The sequence below is a fragment of the Balaenoptera acutorostrata genome, chromosome 9, assembly GCF_949987535.1.
Source record: "Balaenoptera acutorostrata chromosome 9, mBalAcu1.1, whole genome shotgun sequence".
Lineage (NCBI taxonomy): Eukaryota > Metazoa > Chordata > Mammalia > Artiodactyla > Balaenopteridae > Balaenoptera > Balaenoptera acutorostrata.
In genome coordinates this window covers 17,189,378-17,216,010 of record NC_080072.1, presented here as the reverse complement: position 1 = coordinate 17,216,010, position 26,633 = coordinate 17,189,378, and the positions used below count along the sequence as shown (strand labels likewise).

Here is a 26,633-nt window from a genome sequence, read left to right as displayed (position 1 = left end):
TCATTAAAGTATTTTAAGCAAGGGAGAGGAATTCTGAGATCAAATTTGCCTTTTATTACAGTGGCTCTGGCAGAGCAACACTGGATTAGAAAATGCTGGCTCTTAACTTTTCTAACTTCTCCAAATTACTCCTTACACCTGTTCCCTGGGCTCACAGACCTGTGTACACGGGATGGGGCTTGGTTTCTTGGCCTCTGGGCTGTTGCACGTACAATTCCTTCTTCCTAGAACATGCTTTTCCTCCTTAGTGTGTTTTTTTTTCTTTTTTTAAATTGAAGTGTAGTTGAGGTGCAATGTTATCCCAATAATGTTTTAATGTTCTAAGAGATCTTCATCTCAGGATTCTCTTCCTGTTGTGTTAAGTGTCTTTCCTGTCCACTGCACTCTCCTGTCTTAGTGTCTGTGCTTGGTTTATAGATTAAGGCCCCGTTGTACTTCTGGATTATATAGAGGGCAGCAACAGTTCTGTTTCTAGCTGTGTTGAACCTTGACTTTACAGCCTAAATCAAGGAGCCTTGGACCCTCTGATCTCATGAACGATGCATCCCTTCTGATATCTTTTCTTCAGTAGAACATACGTCTCCTCTGTCTGGAATACTTTTTTCAGAGAGCAACCTTTTGCTTTTCTGAGATGGAGCTGGGCTACCTGAGGACAGGGTCACCTTCCCACTGGTTGGCTGAGGGGTCAGAGGTAAATGTTTTGGTGCTTACTTATTACTGGAAGACAAAAGATGGCAGACACAAAATCAATCACTGAGACCAAAAGTTATTTCAAACATTGCTTATATCTTCTGCTTATAAAGTTACGACAGTGCTTGACAAAGTCACTGCCAAGGGCTGGGGACTGGAACCTAGACTGTTTACGAAAGTTCATTTTGTTTTGATTTTGATTTTCCTGGGGAAAATCATTGTAAACAGTTACATTCTCAGAAGCATCCCTACAATAATAAACATAAACACAGCATTGCAGGGAAATTAATCCTGTAGTAACCCAAATGTAATCTCTTGCATTGGAAGTGAAGCAGATGAATGGACGAATCTGCCCAGAATGGAGGTGAAGAAGTCAGGAAACTTGGGTCTGTCCCGGTCTCAATTCTTGACGTGCTCTCTGTTGCTGTGAGCAAGGAAGTTGTTTAATGTGCCCCTTTGTCAGCGGTGGAGGAGGAGTGACACCACCTGTTGGCCATATTGCAGCCCATGCTGGGAGGCTTCATTACGTGTTGGACGTGAATTGACTTTGAGTTCTGGAAGAAAGGGGCAGTGTAAATACGGGCATTTGTATCCTAGGTGCTCAGGAGTTACGATCCATTCTCAAAGGCTTACACAGCCAGTCTCAGTTTAGCAGCACTATTCTGGTCACAGAAGAGCTCCCTTCTTTGAGAAAATCTTGTTGTTGACTGTTGTGGAAAGAAACAAGAATATATCTCCAAAATACCAAACTAGCTATAGGAAGAGTTGTGACTAGTTTTAACATAGGTACCAATTAGTGAATTAGCATAAATTATGAAAAGGGGGTCAAAACTCATCACACCATGTCTTGTTTGAAAGCCTATTCTCCTAACACTGTGTCAAAACACATGGCACAGAATAAGGCAGATGTAAAGAATTATTGTATAAATGACTTTGAATTCCTTCATAGGCCAGAATGTGCTTTTCTGCACTTTGGATGCTGATAATACTAATACTAATAGCTGTTATGCTGTACCTAATACGTACCAGTCTCCAAGTAATTCACACATATGTAAGTTGAGGCTCACAGCAGCCCTGTGTGGCAGGTACTCTCGTCATCCTCATTTTACAAGGGAGTAAATTCAGGAACAGAGAGGTGAAGTAACCTGCCTAAGGCCAGTCAGCCGCCAAGTGACAGAACCAGTAAATGGAGCCCTGCGGTCTGGCTGAGTGGAGGCTGGCATTTCTTTGACCAGTGTCATGTTCTGTTGAAGCATCTTGATCACACAAGCAAAACAATTCAGCGCAATGAATGCTGTTTTCTAGGAAGAGCATGGAGACTACACATATGTGGACAGAGTGAAAATACCCTTGGATCACGGGACCTTGTTACTCATGGAAGGAGCCACCCAAGCAGACTGGCAGGTGAGAACATGCAAGTAACGTGGATTTGCTGTCATGTAGAGGCAGTTTCTTGACTGGCTTACGGTTATTAATTTCTATATCAGACGTGGTGAAAAGCAAGTGGCTTTTATAATGAGCAAGAGGCAATAAACTGACATCTTTTCCAAGGGGTTTTGATTCTACTGACAGTCAAAATGGCCCTCTACAGCAGCGGTGTCCACTAGAACTTCTTGCGATGATGGAAATACTCTGTATCTGTGTAGACCAATGTGGTAGCCACTATACACATGACTGTTGATCTCTTGAGATATGGCTAGTGTGCTGAAGAACTGAGTTTTTAATTAATTTAGAGCTTCAGGCAGCCAGTGGCTAGCATATGGGGCTGCACAGCTCCATAGCTTAGGCCAGGCCATTCTTAAGGTGTGCAAATTAAGAACACTTAGCATGAGAGGGGAATCTCATGCCTGTCTGTGATCTCAGCCATTTATGTGTTCTCTTTTGAGCTTTGGAAAAATGGCAGGAGGCTGAGAGGAAGAGCAACACTTAGAAAAATGAAACTGTCTCCCTGTGAGGGTGCTTACATATCACAGTGAGGGTGGTGGTGGAGATTTGTTTCAGAGAAGAAGACCTTTCTCCACAAGACTTAAAAGAGCTATTGCTGCTCATTGAAGGGAGATAAAATTGAAACATGTCTATGTCCTCATAAATAAGTTTTAAATTGCTTTGGAATAAAAGTGTAAGTGTGTGTATGTCAGAGTTATTCATATTTCCATTTAGCATCGAGTGCCCAAGGAGTACCACTCTAGAGAACCAAGAATAAACTTGACCTTTCGGACAGTTTATCCTGACCCTTGAGGGGCGCACTGGTGATGTGAGGTCTTGGAGAGGGAAGCTGTGCTGAGACTGAGCAAACCTTCCACCATGAAGAAACTTCCGGAGACTGGTCCAGCTGCTCTCATGGCGTGGCTGTTTGGAAGATGAGGATGGGATTTGCTTCCCAGCTTGGAGTCCTATTAAATGACAGCCTGCAGTTCATGTTTGTAATATGTTTACTGTGGGGACAGTAATCCCTAATCATGTTTTGAAATCACATATTTTCTTTAGGCAAATTAAAAACTGCTGTGGCTGTGTTCACAGATGATTTTGTCCATAAGCAGTTTTTTTTCTGCCCTCTCCCGCTTCATTTGAAGAAATATGAATGGACTTTGCCTCCGGGGTAAATCCACCCATGTTTGTTCCTTGTGCCTTTAGCAAAGTGGAGATATAAATATGAGTCAGTGACTCTGGAGCCTTCCGTAGGCAGACAGCTGCTAAAACCCAAACAGAGCTTTGTTGAAGTCTGCCTTGACTCCTGAACATCTTGGCTTGTGTGCTATTGTAATGCAAAGCTGCATATTCTGGGAGCAGTTTATTTAACTGAGTCTCCTTGCCTGTCCATCTTCCCAGGAAATGCTCAGACAGGTTACAGGCCTCTGAATAAAGAGCAGAGGTGGTATCCTCCAGTGCATCTCCAAGCAGCCACCTGGACTACTTGAAATACAAGAGAAAACTGTCCCCTCAAAGGGAGGAAGAATTGAGTGATGTCATGAGAAATTTCGGCTGAAGAGCAGCAGATGCCCTGCTAGTGGCAGCTGTTCTGCATAGGTTAGTTCCCCCTGGAGAATGACTTGAGTCATTTAAACCCTCGCCAGATAGGAGCGGGAGCAGTCCTACAGGGAATAGACTCAGTCACCTAACAGTCCTGTTCACTTTAGAGCTCAGTAGCCCTATGACTAAGGCTTTCTTCTGACTCAGTGTTTTCTTCTACACATGTTCCCGAGATGAAAGCCTTAGTCTCTGATGTCACCAGGGTTCCCAAAGCAGACAGAACAACTGCCCCTTGTTGCATCATAAAAGCACGTGTCTTCCTGACCCCTTGACTTAGGAGCAGCATGCCAGTTCCAAACCAAGACAGGGAAAACCGGAGAGAAAGAGAATGGATTTAAATGGATGAAAGTAGGGCGAGAGAGTTAGAGTTTCCCTTAGCTCCCTGTGGGGAAAATTTACCGAGCCCTCTTGCTTTTGATCTTGTTTCCATTCGATGCTGTAAGATTGATGATCCCCATGATCACAATAAAATGCCAAAGGCTGGGCAGGTTCTTCCCCGGAAGGCAGATGAATGCCATGCCTGGCCAGGCGCTGTTCTCTGAGAAGCTCTGTAGCTTCTTGAACCAGAGTCTCTTTCTTTTAAATGTTGTTGCCTGTGTGCTGCTCCTTTCTCTAAGAAATGCTAAATGCTTTATAAAATCTGAACGTCATACTGACTGAGCCTTCCCGTGAGGGAGGAACAAATCACCATAACTATAAAATGAAACCTATTTAATCCCTAGCTTTCCTCCAATTCAAACAAACACAACCTGGCCAGGGCGGTGCAGCCAGCTTTGGCTATGAGTTGGCTGCATGACCTGGGGAAATTCCTCTTCTGTTCCCCCAAGTGACAGAGCTGGCAGATGACTCCAGGTCTTACCCACATCCTTCCTGACCCGGGGTCATGCTCTCCCCTCGCGTCAGCCACGGTTTCACCTCTTCCCTCATCACTGCCATGTCTGTCAGGGAAACTAACTCCTACTCTTCAGCAGACAGCCTGGACCACCGCCTGGGTTTCTTCACCTGAGAGCAGCAGTCTTAGGTTTTGTTTCTTGCTGTCAAATGCCGGAACTGCCATTCTTTCTACCACTAAGATAATGTCCCTTCTGAAATGTAAGTAGGTACTTGCCATAGAATAAAAGTACAGGGTTAGGACCGGACAGGAATTCCAGACCCTGGCAAAGGACGCCCATGCTCAGTGACTGCACCAACCTGTTGCTGTGTTTTACTGGTGGTAGATCTTAACTAGGAGTTAAGGGCGAAGCTATTTTGGCCAACGTTACTTGTAAAGCAGAGGGAGCAAATATAACGGCTGTCGCATGAAGAAAAACAGGTCTAGTTTTTTAGTTGCCCGTTTTTTGAGCTTTAATAAACTGCCAGGACAATTTAATAACCGTCCTAGGAGCTTTTCATACATAATTCCTAATCCTCCCTGAAGCCCTGCCAAAACAAGATGCTATTCCCATTGTAGAGACTAGGCAACTGAGCCCCCAAGAGGTGAAGTCATTTCCTAGGACTTAAGAACGGCAGAACCAGCACATACAGCACAGGCTAATGCCTAGACCGTGCTTTTCCCTCTGCCATGCAGAATTTAGGCAGAATAGTGGGCACCCCCAGGCCCATGAGCCTCAGGGCTTGCTCCTTGCAGAGCGGGCAACCCAAGCTCACCCTAGTGCCCTGCTGGCCAGGCTGACTGCCAGGCCACTCTGTTTGTCCCCTGGCTTTCCTGTGAACCAGTGCAGGTATCTGCACCTCATCTCTCCTTAATCAACATGAGCATCTCCTAGTCAGAAACTCTGCTGCCAACTGGATTAGAACTGTCCAGTTTACTGGGGGAGCTCATTTTGGGGGGACACAGTCCAATTTACGACAAATTAGACAAACTCTCCTCTAACCTTCCTGGCAAGTGATGGAGAACATGCTTCCTGACCATGTCCAAGCAAACTTTCAGAGGTAGACAGGTGGTCCCTTCCTCCCTTCCTTCTTATCTGTGAGTACATTTGGGGACCCTGATGCCCAGACTCAGCATCCCGCTTCCTCACGATGCTCACCAACACCACGACTCCCATCAGCAGACAGCCCAAGAAGCAGGGTAAGCTCTGCACACTAAAAACATGTGGACAACAGGCACCTCGCCTCGAAGCATGGGTCGGAACAGTCTGACACAACATCAGATTGTATCCTCAGTGTACAACTAACCACTAACTCACATGGCGTTGATGATTCCTAGTAAGTTTGGGTCACAGCTCATAAACCTGCCATTTTCCTGTGACACTCACTCCCTGCTGCCCCCGTGGCTGGTATGACCTGCCCTCGCGAGTGGCAGGTCTGTCTGGACCTGGTCAGTAAGTGGCACCGTCTCCGGAATTGTGTCTTGGCAACCCCAGAAGAGTTAAGTGGGCACTGCAGTGAGCGGAACGCTCCAGTTGGACGGCTTCAGAGAAAGCCCTGACACATGATGGGTCCCTGCCCTGCTGGGAATATTTCTTCCTTGAGTTCTGGCAGCTTTTACTTGGCTGCAGAATATCTAAGACCCACTTTGCCTTTTCTGGTCATAAACACTTGTAGTGTTGAATCTGAAGTCTTGATTGCTTTATTTTCTTAACTATGCCTTTGAAAAAGTCGAATGTTTCCATAGTGATGCATTCTGTTTGTTTAAATCTTTACGTATACGTGGTTCCACCCACACGCTCTCCTCAGAGGGATTTAGTTTACAACTGTCCCCTTACCCCCTCCCAGCTTCCCTTTGCAAGGAACCCCAGTATGAGACCCTTGTCAGTTTTGTGCTGCTGGAATCCATTCTTAGATATGATGATTCCTGTGTCTCGGGGTCAGCAGGGAAGTTATTTTGATGTTTACTAATGAGGGTGGAACACGGGCTAATGGTGCCTTTTCCAGCTGGCTTAGTACTGCTGTGACAAATCAGAAAAGCCTTCCCCAGCCTGTGACCAGAGCCCCATGCTGGGCTGGGCTTTCAGCTGGGCGCGTAGGAAAACAGGATAAATTAGGTAGTATTCTTGTAGCTAACATTACCCAAAAGATTGTTTTCTCAGATGAGCCAACTTGGAGCTGACCGAGGCATGTGCGACACTGTTACCATTACAGTTACTTGAATGCTATCACTTCCCCTCCATGTAATGATGATGTCACACTCCCTGGACACCAGGGACAGTCCCTCTTCTCATGTGGCCTCCACGAGTGTGGACATGCTCAGGCAGGATCCTGGCCTCTGACCCCACTAGCTTTTAACTCTGGACACAAAGTCTAGGTTTCTAAAGGGGAAGGAAAGGTGAAAGCCAGGAGGAAATGTAGAGTGTTTACTGGACCTGTTACATACATAATCTGACTTACTCTTAAAAACAACCCTCTGAGGCGGTTGGTTGGTTTTTTAAACAGATGAGGAAACAGGTACCTAGAGGATAGATCAGATCCTGAGACTGGGTGTCCCTGGTGGGCAGGATCCTGTGTGGTTACTTGTCCGCAGGCATTTAGTGCGATCTCTGGGCCTCCCCCGGCCCTGGCGTAGGGGGGATGGGGGAAGCGGCAGCCTGAGTCTCCTGGGGCTGGAGGGACTGTGCTTTCTCATCCCCTCTAGCAGCCGGCAAAACCTCGGGTCCTTGCCTGGGAGCCTGGAAGCTTCTCCCCAGGGGGCGGGAAGCAGGAGGAAGTGGTGGGCCAGGCGCGGGGCTCTCGAGGGCTGCGTGATCAGGTTGCAGTTAGCCGCCCACTGCAGGAAGGGTGTGGGCGAGCGCTGTGACCAGCGCCTGCCGCGCAGCGCCTGTGATGCTGCAGACGCCCCCGAGAAGGCGAGCGCGAGCCTGCAGGAGCGGCTTTAGCCGCGGAGACAGAACGGCGGCCTCGCCTTCCCAGGAGGCTGCGGCGGGGAGGCCCTCCCCCGGGCCGCTCTGTCGCTCTGAGGACTGAGTCGGAGCCTCTGCCACCAGGTCCCTCCCTGCCCCCACCCTTGTCTGCATGAGGATCTGCATCTAGGAAGGGAATCCACACCCTCCAAAAAGCGATTCTGTGTTGCAGGCTGTGTCCTCCCTGCCTAAAGAAAGTTTGTGGGATGGGTGGATGAAGGATGCCGTGGGGACCTCCCAAACTCGGGCCTGGGGTACTCAGGCTGCTGCCCACCCGGTCGGGACTCAGGAGAGTCCAGGAGAGGAGGAGGGCCCCCCAGGAATGTCTCTCCCATGCCCCTGTTGGTTAGAGAAAACTTTTCTGGAATGTTTTCTCTGAAAAATATATCAAGGGATTAGCCACTAATTTCTTCCCTGCACCCTGTCTCTGATGTTAGCTGTGAGCCTCTATTCACCCCGTGTGAAGGGGAAAGGAGGACAGTTAGCCTAGAGGCAAAAATCTGGGGAGGAAATGGTCCCCCAGTCGGCCCCCTGGAGGGCCTCCCACCCTGGGCTGGGAGAGGGGGGCCAGAGAGGAGAGCGGGCGGACTCTCCCGCCGCCTTGCTCTTTGTCTCCGCAAGTCCTGTGAGGGTGTAGGCTAGGAGCTACTCTCCCCGTTGGACAGATGCTCTTCTGAGGGCCACCCAGGGCCATGCTGGCAGAAGCAGCGTGAAGAGCCACAACAAGTGCCTAGGCCAGGTTCTTTCCACCGCTCTGAGGTTATGCGACCTCTTCTGAGATCCCCAGCTGAAAGCAGACCCTGGTGACAGGGAACATGGGCACAGACAGCCCCAGAAGGTCGCAGTGCCTGTTGGGGCAGCCCTCCAGGGACTGGTGTTGGCGGTCTCCCTGCCTCCCTGGCCGGGTGGCTCGGGACGTGGCCAGGATCCCTGGCGCAGCTCGAGGGAGCGTCTTCCTGCCGAACATAGAGCAGGCCGAGCTCTGTACCAGCTGCTCGGGGGAGTTACCTGGACAACTTCAGGCAAGACTGGCTCAGGACCCCCTTACTGTCACAGTGCTGCCTGCAAGGGTGGAATTAGGAAAGAGCTTTGACACACCCCCTCTGTCCTAGGCTCCACATCTGGCAGACTTACCGCGGAGCCCCTGTGGATCTAGCCTCAACTTGAGCCAGGCTGACCTGGCCTTGAGTCCCACTCTGTCCTTCCCAGCTGAGTCACCCTGGACCCGTCTGTCAGCCCCCAGGCCTCAGTCTCCTCGGCTGTGAAGTGGACACAGAGGCAGCCGCCTCTCCGAGGTCTTGTGAGGGTCGAGCTCATGAACGTGCCATGCCTGACAGTAATGTGCCTACAGCAACGTAATCGCCTTAAGTAGAACATTCCACATGCCCTGCTGGCCCCAACGCTGACCCCTCTGCTGGGTGGGCAGTGCCGCTGTGACTGACAGATGGCCCTGTGACCCTACCCTTCCCCTTGCCCGGCTCCCTGGGTGCCTGCACCTCTGTTGCGGGCAGCGAGGGGAGGCCCAGTGGCTGTGGGAGGAAGAGCAAGATGGAGACTGTGCACAAGGAAGCTGATCATATTAAGATCCAGCTGCACTTAAGCGTCTCCTGGGAAGCTCTTCACAGCGCACTGAAGAGAGCTCCCAGGTGCCAAAGCGGCCTTGCATCGAGGCTCGGTAGCTCTTAGCAGCCTTGCCACATGCTCCCCAGGTAATTGGTCTCCTAATGCACCAGCCCTGGCCGGGTTCCACCGCCTCTTCCCCCTCGGGTCAGTTCATGATGTTCCCCAGCCTGGCGAGCGGGTCGCAGACCAGTGTGACGCAGCCCCGCCAGTCACATTGTTTTCTTGTCCTTGCGGGCCGTTTCTAGATTCTGTACAGAATGCCTTGGCCTGGAAGAGTAAACAAGATTGCCAGGCAATCTTGAATCAGGAATTCTGTTCAAGACCAGGGCTTTTGTGTCCAGAAATTGTGTGTTAGATGCAGTGGGGAACATATAAAAGGGAGACACGATCCCTCCTATTACAGATAGAAGTAAACCAGCATGGTTTTCATTTTCTTCTTCAAAATTAGTTTTTATTCCTAACTACAAAAGGGATATGTGTTCTTGGTAAGAAATTTAAAAGAAAGATAAAAGGAAAATCATTTATAACTTCACACCAGAGATGACAGCTCTTCACGTTTTGCAGTGGATTTCTTCTCTACACATTTGTATACTTCAAAAAAAAAAAAAAAAAAAAAGGAAAGCAACTTCATACTGAACTCATCAACTTGTAGCCTTTTGCTACTTATTTTTTAAATTGACGCATGACATTAATTGTTGTTCCTTAAGAAGTGGCTGCATAGAATGGTATATAGTTGTATCATTATGTACCCAGTCCGTTGTGTTGGATAATTCAATCATTGTTCAAGTTGGAGTTGTTTTTGCTATTTGTAACCATTCTGTTGATTTTGGAAATCATGAGAGTGGATGGTGGGGTGTTAGTGTAGCTAGGAGTCCAGGATTTGGCCTCAATCAGACCTCAATTCAAATAATAAAAGAAGAGATAAGTAACATTTTTATAGAGCCTGAATATTGTGCCAGGCACTGTGTTAAGTGCTTTACATACATTAACTCATGATTTATGAATACACATAACAGGCCATGGGCTAGGCATTACTATTATTCCCACTTTACAATTGATGAAACTGAAGCACCACCCCTCCACTTTTGCAGCCGTCCTGTGGCTAAACCTTTGTGCACGTGTATGATTGTTTCTTAGAATACATTCCTGAAAGCGGGGTCCTGGCCCAGATTCGGAAGGCTATACGTATTTTTAAGACCTTGAATACATAATGTGAATGACTTTCCAGAAAGGTTGCCCCAACTTCTCCTACCAACAGTGTTTGCATATATTTGAGAAAATCATGCCATGCTTTGAGCAGCAATAATGTGCCAGGCCAGTGTTCTAGAAAGCTTCTCTCCTTGAAGGAGAGGCTGTGCCTGGCATAGTGTAAGCAAGCACTCAGTACATCTTAGCCAGTGTTAGAATTGTTGTCACGTAATGTGTCGTTTGTTGAGAAAACAAGACGCATACTTGAAGAACCTCAATAACAAGGTGAATGTGGAACAAGGGGTCCTGACAGTGAGTGCCACACGTGTTGGAGGAATATGGGACGTAATTTGGGGTAGTGGTCCTGGAAGGCTGCATGGCGGAGGAGGCACTTGGAGAGTGGGAAGGAGGACCCTGAAGTAACAGCCTGAAGGCTCATGAGCAGTGGAGCCTAGGTGGCTTGTATCCAGGGCTTGTGTAGGGAGTGTTGAGCTGGAAGAGAGACAGTGAGAGAAGAAGATGGGCCCAGATCAGGCCTGGGAGCTGCCCCAGGCCGAAGGCTCTGATGGTGGGGAGCCTCCGAGGGCTGAGACTTTTAGGAAAATGTGCTTATCAGGAGGGAGCGAGGGGATGGGACTCGAGGTGGGGAGACCTGTGCGAGACCGGGACGGGAGCCCAGGCAGAGCGATCTGCGTGTGTGGCCTGGTAGGCACTCTGGGAGCAGTGAGGAGAAAAGATGTTGGGTTTCCTGGTGCTGGTGACAACCCTTCTTGCCGCGAGTCCTGAAGCAAAAGAAAAGCAGACACAGGGCTCAGCTATGAGGTCAACATGTCTGACAGAGCTGGATGGGAGACCTTGGCTTCTGTCCATGACCACGGTCAGACTCTTGATACTCCCTCACCCAGTCTGGGCCTTGGGGCACCCTGTTCAAGGAAACAGCACAGCAGGCCCTGTCCCCGCCAGCTGCTGGGAGAGTCGCTGCCAGCGCCGCTGCGCCAGTGCACGGAGAGCCGAGGAGGTGGGCCTCCAGGCCTGATTCCAGCAGGTGGACGCTGGCCCTTCCCGGTGTCCCTCCCTCCCAGGCGGGGGACACAGGAGCCGAGCAGCACACTCCCTGCCCGTGGGCGGGCAGATCTGCAAGTGGGCAGGAAAGGGATTCGCCGTCCCCCAGGCCACTGCCTTCTCCAAGCTCCCCTGTCAGAGAAGTCTGTCCTCCTCTCCTGGAGGAGGGACTCAGGGGGCTTGGGAGAACATTTCCAGTATTCTTCCCCCCCGGGGCTGGAGCGTTCCTTTCCTGGTTGCAACTAAGGTAGGAGATACTCCCCCCTCCCCGACACGGTCATCCTGCCCCATCCAGGATCCTTTGGAGGAAAGGCTGCCGGGAAGCAGCCGGGCAGGGGAGTGTCCAGGTGTCAGTCTTGGTGCCATGTAGACCTGGTTCTAGAGCCAGCTCCCCCGCTTACTGCTGTGTGGCCTTTGGCAAATTTCTTGGCCTGAGTTTGTCTGCCAATAAGACTGGGTTGTTGCGAGAATTGAGTGTGACAGTGTAGACCCGTCTCGGTCTGGGTAACTGTTATCATCAAATAATGTAGACGGGGAGGAGGATCCTCCAACCTGCGGGCTTGGGGCGGATCTCACTGTGATGGAGGTGGCGTGACTTCTGTGTAGACGGGTCTAGGACAAGGCCTTGGGGGAGAGAGGCCCCAGCATGGCCAAGAGAGACTCGGGAGGTGGCTGTAGAGGGGCCATTGGGGGGGCAGTGGGAGGGAGTGTGGAAAGGGACCTGATTCTGGGGTGTTCCCATGGAGGGGGGCTTGGGAGGAGGGAAAGGAGGCGGGGAGAGAGCCAGAGAGGAAGGAGAAAGTTCTTTCACGACACCCCATTGCCCCCCACCCCAATACAAAGCACCATATTCTTCCCACTCTCACCTGGGAGCAACATGGGGTAACAGTTGGCAAGGCTGATTGTGTCTAAGGTTAAAAGGTGAGTAAGAAGTTGGGCCTCTGAAAGGTGGCCCCTGGGTGCTGGGGCAGTAGTGTCCTGGCATCCTGTCTCTGGGCCCTGGGCCAAGCCCTTCTGCACTTGGCCCCAGTTTTCCCATCTGCAGAATACAGGGGTTGCACCAATTTAATATTTTGTAGCTGTTTTGACCACAGTTCATGGTTAAGAAAAAAAAAGTTTACACACACATTTAACTAAAACTGAAGCTTAATAGAACAATACTTTATTACACGTCTCTACTCTGATGTTGTCTGTTGTGCATCATTCAGAAATGCTGGTGATGGCTCCCTAACTGATTGTATGGCCCACTAATGAGTCACACCCCTCGCTCTGAACACTGACCCAGCTCATCTGGAAGTTTCCTTCCTGCTCTGGCAGCTGGCAGTTCTATTCCATTTCCTCTGGCCTCGTGACCCCCATCAGCCAAGCCTTTGTGGTTTTCTTCTTCGTATCTTCAAACAGTAATCTCAGATGCGGGAAGGAGCTCCTGGCCTGATGGCACTGCTCCGAGTGCCCTCTCACCTCCGTGGGAGGTCCTGGCGCGCCCACTGTCTGGCTGGGCCCTGCCTGCACTACCTCAAGTGCCAGGACATCCGTGGGTGGGGAGGGCCCCGTGCCATCACCACGGGCAAAGGAGTGGGTTTGGATGTCATCCACACTCCTCTCCCCACCCCACCCGACCACTGCCTGGGCCAGAGGACACCAGCCTTCTCTCTGGAAAAGTTGTTCGGGGGCTTCCCTGGTGGCGCAGTGGTTAAGAATCCGCCTGCCAGTGCAGGGGACACGGGTTCGAGCCCTGGTCCAGGAAGATCCCACATGCTGCGGAGCAACTAAGCCCGTGCGCCACAACTACTGAGCCTGTGCTCTAGAGCGCGGAAGCCACAACTACTGAAGCCCGCACGCCTAGAGCCCGTGCTCCGCAACAAGAGAAGCCACTGCAGTGAGAAGCCCGCACACTGCAATGAAGAGTAGCCCCCGCTCACCACAACTAGAGAAAGCCCACGCACAGCAACGAAGACCCAACACAGCCAAAAATAAATAAATAAATAAAATTTATTAAAAAAAAAAAAAAAGTTGTAGGGAAGTGGAGCCTGGCTCCCAGTTGGAATTCCAGACTCTTCCCCAGACACAGCTGCTTCACCGTGTCCCTCCTTACACTGAACCCCTGTCTGGGCAGGTCCAGGAGTCACCATCGTGGGAGCTGCTGGTGGATGATGAGATGAGCTTTGGCAGTGACAGACCTGGGTTCAAACCTCAGCTCTATCTCTGCCTGGCTGTGTGGCCTTGTGAAAGTTCCCTAACGTCTCTGAGCCTGTTTCCTCATCTAAAGTTTGGAGATAGCAACACCCATCTTGCAGGATAAACTTAAGGGTGAGATGATAGGTACCGAGTGCTTTGTGTTGATGCCTGGCCTGAAGAAAACTCATTCCTTGAAATCCTATCCCCTTGGGTGTCCCAGTGAGGGAATGGCTAGAGAAATGGCAGCTGTTGCCGCCTTAAAGAAAGAAGGGGGAGATGCCTTCCATGGGCCAGTTATAGGAGGGCAGTGTCGGAGAGAGGCTGCCTTAAGTGGGCTGTCCTGGGAGTGACCTGCAGCCCCAGCGTGTCCAAACTGTGCAAAGAGACTGGGGTGCAGCAGGCATCTTGTGTCCGCTGGGCAGCCGGAGACAATGTCTGAGGAGGCAGACAGGCAGGGATTGGGGAGAATGGAGTCTCTGGGCCCCCATGGCAGGACAGGAGCTTTTCACGAGGCTGATGGTGTGTGCCAGTTCAAGGCCAGGCTCACAACACATCACACAACAGGGCATTGTTTCAACCCTAATTTTTTGGAATACATTTAAAAATTCACCCTCCTGCAGGGCAAGTTTTACCCCAGTATGTTCTCATAGAATAATCTGGTTTGATCCTCATAACCGCCACCCTGGGTAAAGGATGGGGCAGGCACAAGGCCTCCGCCTTCACAGGGTAGCAAGAAGAACTTTCTGGCAAACACTAGAACCAGGGTGCCCAAGCAGGCAGTCTCGGTACGCTGTTTGCCTCTTCTCATGCTGTTACCCATTACCGAGGATGCGTGAACGTCTTCTTTGTGGGTTGTCTTCAGATCCCACAGCACTTTCTTTTTGGTGCCCCCCTCCCATGATGGTAATTATTGAAACACCCATATCCGGGCTTAGATCCGAGTTATTATGGATCTGAGCCAAGCTAGAGACAGGCATGAGGGCACCTCTGTCTTCAGAGACTGCTGTTCCTGGGCAGCTGCTTCCCAGAACACGGAAAGCCATTCCCCCCAGGGCTCCTGTGCGCATTGGCTCTTGATAGCTGTAGACACCGGGGCTCTGACTGCTGAGGCGACTTGCCCAAGGCCACACAGCTCCAATAGCAGAGGCTAGGGGCCCTTCGAAATGCTGCCTTATGCAGCTGGGACTTGGCACTGCCTGGGAAGACCTCTGGCCCCCCTCACCTCTGTGTTCCCGGCCAGCTCCAGCTGCCCTCTGCTCTGTTTTGCCAATAACCAGAAGACTCTCCTTCCAGGGCAGAGACTGGCACTTTAACCTTGGAACATAAGTTCCTGGGGCTTGCTTTGGGGAACACATGGGGCTGGCTCGTGGTTCAGTAGAGGCGGTGAAATTTCTCAGAATCGGAGGTTGCATACGCTGCTTTAGGCTTACTAGCTGGGGGATGTCTCTGGGCCTCAGTTTCCCTGCCTTATGTGAGGGGCAATGCCAGATGGACCCCTTCCGGAGAACCTGTCCTCAGGGCAGCAAGGCTGGACTAAAAAGTTCAGGACTGGGTTCTATCCTTATTCTGCCACCACCTTGCTGCTTGCTGTGTGACCTTCGTCTAGTCCCCTCCCCTCTCTGAGCTCCTGTTCTCCACTCAAAAGACAGCAAAGATATCCCTGCTTTGCTGAGGTCATAGAGAGGAAACTACTTTGCCAAGCTCAAGTGCCACAGATGGTAATTTTATCATTATCCACGTAGTGATTCCCTAGCCAGCAGGCCCAGGAGAGGCAACACTCAGGCCTGCAAAAAAGCATGCAGGAAGGATTGGGCCACAGACCCTGGGCTGCCAAAGCTGTGCCAGGTAGCAAGCCCTTAGCAGGGAAATGCTTTCCCATTATTCACATCAGCAAGCCAGGCCCACAGCCTGGGCATGATTGTTGGGAGGTTTCCCTGGGCTCTGGCTCCCTCTGGGTCCCCAAGAATCTCCCTGCTCCCCAGTCCAGGATGGTGTTCCCTGGGGCTCATCCTGGGAGTGGGGGGTTGTCAGGGTGCCTCCCCCAGTGGGACGAGCCCTGCCGTGCCAGCTCCAGCAGCCTCCCTGCCAGCAGCTGGTATTCTGTTGCACTGCGTACAGTGAGGCCCAGATTAGACAGTGAGCTCATCGTGACCTGAATGGGGCCACGGGGGGTGGGGGGAACTGGAGGCTGAAGATCTGACTTGAGGGTATCGCTGGGGATCTCCCTGCCCCCTCTCCCTTCTCTCTGTCTCTCAGACTCGCTCGCTCTCCCCCCGCTCCCGTGCACACACCAACACCCTCTCTTGGAGCTTGCTGGGGATTGTCATGGCAACCGTCCAGCAAAATTATCAAAACACTTTTATGCTCACAGTCGTACCAGACCAAGAGCTCATTCTGAGTGAGGCAGAAGCAGGTGGTTGTATGCTGAAGCCACGGGCTTTGTGCGGAGGGCCCACAGGGGGAAGAGGGCGCAGCATGAGGTGAGGGTGGGGCCCGGCGGCGGGACCCCTGGGGAGAGGCCTTGGCACTTGCTCCTCCCCACCTCTTATGCCACATTCACATTTGTATTCCCGCTCCACACACCTGGATTCACACACACACACACACACACACACACACACACACACGTAGACAAGTGGTCGCTGAGCCAGATACACCCAGAGTACAGATGGACCCAAACAGCAACATCTGGAATAACCGTGACCTCATTCAGCATGTGGAGGCCTGAGATCCACTCTGGGGAGACTTCTGGGTGAGCAGGAGGGCACAGCCAGCCGACCCAGGCTTCTAGCTGGCAATAGGTCTGTGCCAGGGCAGCAAAGCAGCCACAGGAAGAGGCCAAGCCCTCTTGTCGGGAAGCAGAGAAGGACCTGTGACCAGAACCACCCTGACCTGGTTCTCCCCACCTTGCTGCGCAGCCTCCGTGGCTCACTGCCTCTCTGCATCCCGGAACGGACTCAGCATCCCTGCTCCCTCCTGACCTGGGCCAGGGTACCGCAGGCTCCCTTGGAAACAAAGCCCTGCTAATAGCCGAATAACCGGTGGTTGCTATTTTCAAACCCTGGTTCTGCCCGAAAGCCAAAGTGTGGGTGGGGATGGTGGAGGAGGTGATGGCACAAGCCCCTCCCCGGTCTGCTGCCATCTTCCTGCCCCATCTGCTCCCCCAGCAGCCCCCTCCATGGAGGGGAGGCTTCCCCTGAAGCCTCAGCCCAGGCTGCTTGCCACTCTCTGGCCCAAGAGGAAACATCTGCTTCCTGCAACTGGGTCCCCCCATCTGTACATCCTTCCAAGGATTCCAGAATATTAGAGCTGGAGGGGTCCCCAGCAAATCCGAGTCTAGCCTACTCACTTCACGGATGGGGAAACTGAGGCTCAGAGATGGGAAGCAATGGGTTCAAGGCCACAGGGTACGTGGCTGATGGAGCTGATGCTGCAACCTGCGTGTCTGAATTCTAGTCCTGTGCTGTTCCCATCACATCAAAGGGATGGTGAGATGCACTGTTGCAAACAATGAGCACTGATTTCTGAGTCAGGCAGACCTGGCTTGAGTGCCGGCTTCAGCACTTAACACCAAAGGTGACCCCGGTAAGCTGCAAAGCACCCTCAGTCCTCAGCTGTAAAATGGGGTGATAGTAGGGTCCCCCTTAAGGGATGCCGTGAGGATGATCTAAGAGAGGCACATGTAAAGCACTATTGGCACAGAGTAGGTGTTCCACAGGTGACGTTCTCTGTCCTTCCTCTGCACTTCCAGGGCTACAGGCCTGCTGAAAAGAGGGACCATCCTGCATCCCTGGTAATGGCCACCCCGTGTCCCAGGGTGGCCAGGGGAAGCAACCTAGCCTGTCCTGGAAAGACAGAGTCCACCGGGAAGGCAGACCACACTGACAAGTACGAGTAAATGAGAAGGCCTTGCAGACAGTGACCGAGGGGGGAGCCTTGAAGAGGGTGGCCGGGAAGGCCGCTCTGAGGAAGCAGCAGGGGAGCTGAGACGTCCTCAGCTCAGGGAAACAAACGGCTTGGCCCAGGCCTCACAGTAAGTTCAGGTGGAGCCAGGCTAGGACCTGTCTTTAGACGCCCATTCTAGTCATCTCCCTCCTAGAAATATCCTTCTCTCGGGTTCTGACATGTGCTTCTGGTGTCGCTCTTACCCTGTTGGGCGTTGCTTCTCTGCGTCCTTGACTGGCTCACGGTCCTCCCAGTGCTGGCTGGTTCCAGCCCTTCTCTGTCTGGAAGGTGGGTTTTCACCCGCTCCCCCATCTACACCCTGATGAGTCCCAAACGGCCACCTACGTCCCTCGCCTCTCCTCTAAGTTCCAGTGTCCTGCTCCACCTCTCCATCCGGATGTCTAATGGTTCTCTTAGTTGGGACAATCTAAGTCAATATAATAGAGACCCCAAATTAGAGTAGCTTAAAAATATTCTGTTGATGGCTCTCTCACAAAATAGCTCCAAGGGAAATGTTTCGGGTTGGTAGAGAGCTCCGTCCCACAGGGTCATTTAGGGACCCAGACTGATGATGGCACTGCTGTCTTTAACACGAAACCTCCAGGGCTTCCAGCCAGTGTGAGGGAAAGAACACGGAAATCCCGGGCGGGAATTTCTTCTTAAGCAAGTGAGACAGGAGTCTGACTTCTGCTCCCTTCCACAGATGAGAGCTTAGACACACAGCCCCACGGAGCTGCAAAGGAAGCTGGGAAGTGGGCCCAGCTGGGCGGACAGCTAGCAGTCTCTACCACGCTCCACCCCCTAGAATGGTGCGGCCTTCCCGCCCTGGTGGTGGGGGACCCCCTTCTCTGGGGGCAGCCCCCTCATCCCGCGTCTCCCTGGCCCCCGGCTTTGCCTTTGGCACATTCCTCCTTGTCTGTGGCTCTCCACCCAACAGGGTGTTGAAAGTCTGTCCTCCTTGAGCGCTTATTTAGGCTGGGGCAATCATGGGCTTTTGAAGTCTAGCCTTTCAATTTTGTTGATAATAACAATCCCTTCAGAAACGTAGTAGGCTTTGGGTCTTTCTGCTTCTAGTCAGTTCCTTGGGCAGTAACCACACCCCAAGTTCCTTTCTTGATGGCGTTACTGTCTGTCTGTGTTGCCCAACCCACCTCTTTCTCTCCCATTTTAAATGAAAGTTTAAAAGTCCCTAAGGACGTCTGAAATAATAGACTTGGATGACAAGGCAATACCCCTAAGAGAATACTTTGCCACAAGGGTGATTCCTTTGTTTGGCTTATTGTTTGGCCTAATAGACAGGCTTTGAGAAAGGCTCTGAGTGCCGAGGGTCTGAGCTCCTGTTCTTTGGGCAAAACCAGTTGGTTTTTCCAACCCTGAGGACAGTGATTTTCTTTGTTATCTCCTTTTCTGTTCATCTCTTCTTGCAAACCAGCCAACACATGCAAATGTTTTTGGCTCTTTCCAACCATTTTTCTAGAATTAGTGGCTCAAGTAGGCATGTGGTCTGCCTTCCAAATTATCACAGGTAATGTTTTTATTAAACGTTTTGTCACAACATAACAAGGGTCACTGGTTTTCCGTTCTCCAGTATTTGTTTCCACGTTGCTCACCACCTGTTAGCCAAGCCAGTGCCGCATGTTTTAGGGTTTTTATACATGGCAGCTTTCCATTCCTAGTACCAATTTCTGTATCAGAGTATTGCTAAGCTGCTATTAAAAGGAACTCCCCAATACCGTGGCTTTAGGATTAGAGAAATGAATTTTTCTCTCACATAATATGGTTCTGATATGATCATTTCAGGCGTCACGCTGGTGGGTAGTGGATTTTGATGGGTAACCTGCAGACCCCACAATGGCCCTGCCCTCCCCAACCTTCTCTTCCCCACACCCCTCAATGGCACCGCCATCTAACATTTGCTGAGGCCAAATACAAAGACGTCAGCCTTGGTTTCCACCCCTCTCCCCTCAACCCCTCCTCCCGCCATCCAGTCCATCAGCAGCTTCTCTCAGTTCTATCCCCAAATCCCAAATCTGACCACTTCCCTACAGCTCCGTTTTCTTCACTCTCATCCAGGTCTTCAGTGTCTTATATCTGTGGTTCATGTAACGATCTTCTAGGTGGGATCCCTGCTTCTTCCCCCACCCTTTCCAGTTACTCTTCACACAGCAGCCAGAGTGAGCTTTTAAAAACATAGAACGGGGCTTCCCTGGTGGCGCAGTGGTTGAGAGTCTGCCTGCTAATGCAGGGGACATGGGTTCGAGCCCTGGTCTGGGAGGATCCCACATGCCGCGGAGCGACTAGGCCCGTGAGCCACAATTACTGAGCCTGCGCGTCTGGAGCCTGTGCTCCACAGCAAGAGAGGCCACGATAGTGAGAGGCCCGCGCACCGCGATGAAGAGTGGCCCCCGCTTGCCGCAACTAGAGAAAGCCCTCGCACAGAAACGAAGACCCAACACAGGCAAAAATAAATAAATTAAAAAAACAAAACAAAGCATAGAACGGAGCTCCCCTGCTCAGAATGCTCCAGTGCCTTGCCATCACCCTTAGGATAAAATGCAATCTCCTGACATATACACACTACTATATATGAAATAGATAACTAATAAGGACCTACAGTATAGCACAGGGAACTCTACTCAGTACTTTGTAATGACCTATATGGGAAAAGAATCTAAAAAAGAGTGGATATATGTTGATATATCACTGATTCACTTTGCTATACAGCCGAAACTAACACAGCATTGTAAATCAACTATCCTCCAATAAAAATTAAAATAAAATAAATAAATAAATAAAAATTTTTAAAAGAAAATGCTAACTCCTTAACATGGCCCTCAAGGCCTTCCGTGAGTGTCCTTACTTCTCATGCCCCTTGCCCCCTCTACTTTAGTCACATGGGTCTTCTTGCTGTTCCTGGAATAAGCCAAGCTCCTTCCTGCCTCACTGTCTTTACACCACATTCCCTCAGCCCTAAACATTCTCCCCACACTGGTCACACACCGGTTCCTTCTTTGTCCTCCACGGGGCAGACAGCTTCAGTGTAGTGCGTAAGCGAGAGGGCTTAGGAGCTAAGTCGTCTGCGTTTGAATCTCAGCTCTGCTGCTTACTAGCTGTGTGACCTTGGGGAAAGGTGCTTAGCTTCTCCGTGCCTTGGTTTTCCTATCTGTAAATGGGGATAGTAAAAGTACTTGTTATCCAGGGCTGCTAAGAGGATTACATACAATAGTGAACACATTAAATGAGTTAATGCATAAAAAGTGCTCAGAGCGTGGCATCTATTAAACACTTGGTGGTGCTACTATTGTCCTTGGCGGGGGGGGGGCACCTTAAATATCACCCACTCTGAGGAGCCTTTCCTTGCTCCCTCGCCCCCCCTCCACCTCTCCATCTGCATCACTATCACACCACCCACAGTACATTTCTTGTTTAGGTGTTTATTGTCTGTCCTGCCCCCTTACCTAGACTGTCACTTTCATGAGCGCAGGGACTTTCCTGAGCTGGTACACAGTATGTTCTCAATAAACCTTTGTTGAATGGCTATGGAAGGAATGGAGGCCATATTCCATGGATCCCCTCCTTTCTCAGCAGCCCCGTGAGCTGGCTGCTGGCACCCCAGGGCCATGTGTCAGAGCGATGCTCACAGTTTCCTCTTGGGAGTCTGGGAACCCTGGGGCAGGGGACCTGCTCTTGGAAGCCAGCCGTGGGGGCATTGGTAGGTATCAACCCTTAGCAGGGGACTATGAGAGCAGGGACTCTGGAGTGGAGCCCACTTTTCCCCAGCAGTCTCTAATGGGCTAATTACTTATCCCCTCTGTGCCTCCACTTTCTCATATGTAAAACTGGGAGAATACGAATTACCTCACAGGACTGTTAGGAAGATGAAGTAGGATAATATATGTAAAACACAGCTCACTGCCTAGCTTGGAGTAAAGCTCTCCAGATGGTTAGTTATCATTATTGTTGTTCTTAGTGCCGTATCTAAGTGTCATTCTTCTGAGCACGAATGGGGGTGCGCGAGGGACTTGGGGGGTGCGGGTAGTGAGGAGACAAACAGAGAGAAGACAGGGAAGAGAAGTGGACTGGAAAAATCGGGTGTGTTTGTATTCGTGCCCGCGTGTGTGTGCGTGTGTGTATGTGTGTGTGCGTTTGGGGAGGGAGGGGGCATGGATCCAAAGAGGACATCCAGCCCTTCCTCGGAACTCAGTTTTGGGGAGCCCGGGTGGCCTGGCTCTCCTTGCAGCAAGGAGACTGGGGGCTGCCCCCGCCCCGCGCGCTCAGCGCAGAACCCGCGCGGCCAAATAACCAAGCGCCTTGATTGTGCGCCTCTGGGATGAGGAGGCTGGAGAGGCGGCCCTGCGCCCCCGCGGCCGCCGCGGTTGGTCCAGACTTGGGGATCCCAGGGCGGGCAGGAGCCCTGCTCCGGGGCCACCCTGCGCCCCTGCTCCGCAGCTTTCTCCGGAGCCTCGGATGCTCCCGGAACCCCCGCGGGCGGGGCCTGCCTTCCGGAGCCGGGCTGGCGGGCGGCGCTGGGGAAAGGGCCGCGACTTTCCCAGAGTGGCGGGGCGACGTCAGGCGGAAGGGCGCGGGGCGCGCACGCTTTAAAAGGCATTCGCTGTCATCCGAGCTCGCAGCCGTGGGGGCAGGAGCCGGCTATATAAGCGGCGAGCCGGGCCGCCGCGGGGCAGACGGCGACAGCAGCGGCGGCGAGCGCGTCCGAGCGCAGCGGAGCAGCGCCCCCGTAGCCCCGCGCCCCTCGACGTGTCCGCCTGCCCTCCCGAGGAGCGCCGACCCGGGCCCGCGAGGGCCGCCGCCACCCCGCAGCAGATTTGGATCCCCCGCCCGGCGAGCCCCAGGCTGCTGCCTCCCGGGGGGCCCCGGCGCAGCGGCCGCCCCCGGAGAGCCCCGCCACCCCGCCGCCCGGCCCCGAAGACGCCGGCAGCGCCATGGCGGCCGCCAAGCCCGGCGAGCTGATGGGCATCTGCTCCAGCTACCAGGCAGTGATGCCGCACTTCGTGTGCCTGGCCGACGAGTTCCCACAGCCCGTGCGGCCCGCCAAGCTGTCCAAGGGCAAGGGCCGGCTGCGGCGGCCGCGCCAGTCCCGCTTCAAGACGCAGCCGGTGACCTTCGACGAGATCCAGGAGGTGGAGGAGGAGGGCGTGTCCCCCATGGAGGAAGAGAAGGCCAAGAAGTCGTTCCTGCAGAGCCTGGAGTGCCTGCGCCGCAGCACGCAGAGCCTGTCGCTGCAGAGAGAGCAGCTCGGCAGCTGCAAACTGAGGAACAGCCTGGACTCCAGCGACTCCGACTCGGCCCTGTGAGGGGCGCCGCCCGCAGCCGGGACTCGCGCGCCTCGGCGGCCCGCCGGGGACAGGTGTGCGAACCCCTAGGGGCCCCGCCCCCCGGGGTCCCCCCGAGAACCGGGGACCGCCGCCCCTCGAGCGCTTGCACCCTCGCCCGGCTGCGAACTGGTCGGGGCGCCCCGAACTGCGCTCACCCTGGGCGGGAGCGCGCGCCGGGGCGCCAGGGAGGGGGCCCGCTTTCTCTGCCCTTGTAAATGTTTATTTTTTAACTCTTCCCAGTACGAACTCTGCTGTGAGTGTGTGCGGGGAGGCGCACCCTCGCTGAGTCGCCCCGGGTCACCAGGGCTTCCCGGAGAGCCGCTCCACGCCCTTGTCCGATGGTTTGCAACTCCGATTTTGCACACGGCTCCACCGTGCCCCCCAGCGCACACCCGTTCACACTCACGCCCACACACTCTCGCTGAACACTTTTATAATTGTTAGGCGCGGCCGATGGGACTTGGGGCGCAGCGCAGCTGCTGCTGTGGCCGGAGGATTGATATTTATTTTTGCATTGCGATGGCTGACGGCGTTTATTTAACGATCTTTTTACCTGGATATGTCTGTGAGACTCCCAAACGGAGACAAATAAAGTCAATATATTTGCACAGTGCATTTCTCAAGGCTCTTGACTTCTTGAACCTTGAGGGCCCAGGCTCCCAAGACTGGGGGAGAAGTGGGGAGGATTCGCGGGAACGGGGGGCCGGGAATCCCCGGGTGGAGGCAACTCCACAAGCTTCGGTCACCGGAACGAGGTCGCATCCCCGGTGCCCGGGTCCATTACCCGCCTCCCCGGTGGATCCACCCGGCCCAGAGCTCTCCTGCCTCCCGGGTCTGTTCCCCATCGCCGGTGTCCAGGATGGGGTGGAGCAGCTAGGGAGGCGAAGGTTGGCGCTGTGAGGACGGAGAGCGCCTGCCTGGCGCAGCTGACCTCTCAGGGAGACCCGGGGCAGGGTCATCGCCCGGTACCCACCACAGAAGACCCCACTCACTCCGAGCCCTTTCCAGGCGACGGGTGGGGAGATGCCCGAGCCAGCGATAGGAGACCCAGGCGGGGATATGTGGGTGGTGGGGTCCGAAGGAGGGCTGGGAGCTGGCGAGAGTGTGGGTACGCCCTCAAAGTCGCCTGCGGGTGAGGGGGCCCCGCTGCCCCCGCGCTGACTCAGCGGAGTGCCAGGCGCTCCTGGCGCTGCGGGAGCAAACGGCGGCTGTTTCGGTTCTTTGGTCCTTTTCTCCAGCTCTTCCCTTTGCCCTCTTCAAGGTTCCTCAAGGAACTGTCTTTGGTCAGAGCCTGAAGGGCGCTTGGGTACCACGGAGTCCCCCCCTCTCCGCCCACACACACGCCTTTGCTTACAGATGAGAAAACAAACTAGCAGAGAGGGAAAGGTCACGTGAAGAGCAGGGGCCGCGCAGCCCGCGCTCCTGACTCCGCGTCCAGTGCTCCTTGCGTCACACGACTCTGTCTTTCCAGTGCTTTCCAGCAGCTGCCTGCATCCCTGTCTACGCCCTGAATCCTCTGGGTTAGTAGTGTAAGAGGCTCCTCCGGCCCGTTGTGGTAATGGGGGTAATAAACCACATTCGGCTGAGGAGGGCAGGTCCTCACACTTGGGGCCCCCTCCCAGCCCACCCCTCCAGGAACACCCCAGACTTGAGCCACCAGCGCCAGGCTTTCCGCGGAGCAGTTTAGAGAGACGCGGAGAGGGTGGATGCGCTTCCTACTCCTCTCTCTCCGGGTCGCCGCGTGTCTGTGCTCGGGTGCCCCCTGGTGGTGGGGGCCTGGCGCTCAGCTCAGCCCAGCCCTGCGGGGCATCTGAACTGCCTTTTACTCTTCACCCTGCACCTCTTGTCGCCCTGGGCTCTGTAGAAAACGAGAAGGCAGAGGAAAGAAAACAAAGAAACAAAAATAGAACACACAGGGTGTAAAAGAATGTCCTCCCCTCTGGCTCACAGAGAAGGTGGCCAGGCTCAGGGCCTTGGGGACTGCAGCCTTTGGTGCTGTGCTCGCCCCTGGGAACACACAGGCCATTTCAGTCCCCAGCAACAGCCAATTGCACTGTGAGGGCACATGTCCAAGGCACTTAACTGCAAAGGCATCAGCGTGGTGAGGCAGCCGTGGGTCCGTGTTTTGATTCCCGTCTCTGCAGTGGCCATGGCGAGGCTGGTTTGAGCTCCTTGGGGTGGGAGGAGGGTGGCCCAAGCTCAGAACTCCCTCTCCGAGCCCCCTCCCCATTCTCTTCCCTCATCCTGACCCCCCTCACCCCCATTTTATCTTGCATCTTGGGCAGTACCTCCTGTTTCTACTCTTCAAGAGCCAGGTGCCCCAAGCCTTCCTATGGGTTCACCCTTCCAGGCTGATATCCTGGCTAGGCGTCCCCCTCTGGGCACCACGCCCCTGCCAATACCCTTCGCCCTGCTGGAGAGCCTCCTTCTCCAGTCCCCCATCTTCAGCCCATACCCCAGCTGAAGGCCTCCCTGAAGGGTCTCCTTGAGTCATCCTGGCCAATGTCTGGGGATGTTGTAGGGGACCACATTCGATCGCTCCAATTCCTGCTCAGCTGCTGGCAAGGCCCAGAGCCCAGTAGGGGCTTCCGAAAAGTTTGTTGGGTTAAAATGAGTAAGAGGGCAGTGAGGAAGATTGATGCTCATCTTGCCTACTTCCTGATTTGTTTTTAAATTAACGTTTTGTTACCCAAGAACTATTTGTTCATTATACTAAAAACAAGTCAGTCATACTCCTACCACGCCCGAGATAAATATGTCAACATTTTGGAGGTTATGCCTGTATTATGTGTGCATGTATATGTATATATATGTCTGTGTATATGTAGATATATATATACACATATATTTTTTTTTACAAAATGGGTTTATGCTCTAAATACTATTTCGGATGCTTTTTTTTTTTCTTACTTGGATTTCTATTTAACATCAGTATGTATCGATCTATATCATGATTTTTATGGAATTCTCTTGAATAGATACTCCACATTTAATTCAGCTAATTTCCCACTCTTTGGTATAAAAGTGATGTCCCATTTGTTTCAGTTTCTTACTTTTGCCTATACTGGCAGTTAGTTCTAAGGATTGAATATGGAAAGAAGTTTGGAAGAGGTGGTGACACGGAGAGAGGCTGGGGGTAGAGATTGGGATGCTATCGTGTTGGCGGCAGCAGGCTGGGTCGGGGTGCTATGGCCCCTGCGCTACACGGGGGCACTCTCCGGTTCTGAGCCTCTCTGCTCTGCACAGAGGAGGGAGGAGGGGAGACAGGAGGGGCTTCTCTGAGACCCCTGTGGAACTTCTGGGGCTCAGCTCCTCCCTGTGGCTCGAAGGCAATCCAAGGCAGCACGCGGCTCCAAGGAGGCGGCTGGGCTGGGCTGGGCTGAGCTGGACTGGGAGGCCGAATAGTGGGAGAGGAGGAAAGAGAGGGAGACAAGAGCTGAGGGAGCAAGAGAGCATGAGAACCAGAAAGATGGGAAGGAATGAGGCCCTCGGGGAAACGGGGAAGCCCAGAGACACAGAGAGATGGCGAAATACAGAGCCAGGAGCCAGAAAATGTCACGAGGCTGAGAAGAATAAGGGCCACCCTTAGAGAGAGAGAGGAAGAGAGAGAAAGGGGCCTGTAGAAAGTAGGGGGGAGGGAAGGCGAGGTAGAAAGTACTCTGGAGAATGCACATTGGAGCAGAGAGAAAATCGGGGTGAGAGGGCCTCTCTGGGAGCTGTAGAGCCCGCATGTGCCAGGGGT

The 26,633-nt window shown here is 52.9% G+C and overlaps 2 protein-coding genes across 2 annotated transcripts in view; both read left to right on the top strand.

Annotated features, from left to right (window-relative positions):
• Positions 1 to 3,212, top strand: part of ALKBH3 (alkB homolog 3, alpha-ketoglutarate dependent dioxygenase) — a 36,079-nt gene extending 32,867 nt beyond the window's left edge. Inside the window, exons 9-10 of the mRNA XM_007181103.3 lie at positions 1,996 to 2,094; positions 2,851 to 3,212. Coding sequence (XP_007181165.2) covers positions 1,996 to 2,094; positions 2,851 to 2,928 — 177 coding nt within the window. The 3' untranslated portion in view covers positions 2,929 to 3,212. The remainder of the gene's footprint in view (positions 1 to 1,995; positions 2,095 to 2,850) is intronic.
• Positions 3,213 to 22,191: 18,979 nt separating this feature from the next.
• C9H11orf96 (chromosome 9 C11orf96 homolog) lies at positions 22,192 to 23,504 on the top strand. Its single transcript, XM_007181104.3, has one exon. The coding sequence runs from the start codon at positions 22,499 to 22,501 to the stop codon at positions 22,868 to 22,870; it is 372 nt and encodes a 123-aa protein (XP_007181166.1). The 5' UTR covers positions 22,192 to 22,498; the 3' UTR covers positions 22,871 to 23,504.
• Positions 23,505 to 26,633: the final 3,129 nt, after the last annotated feature.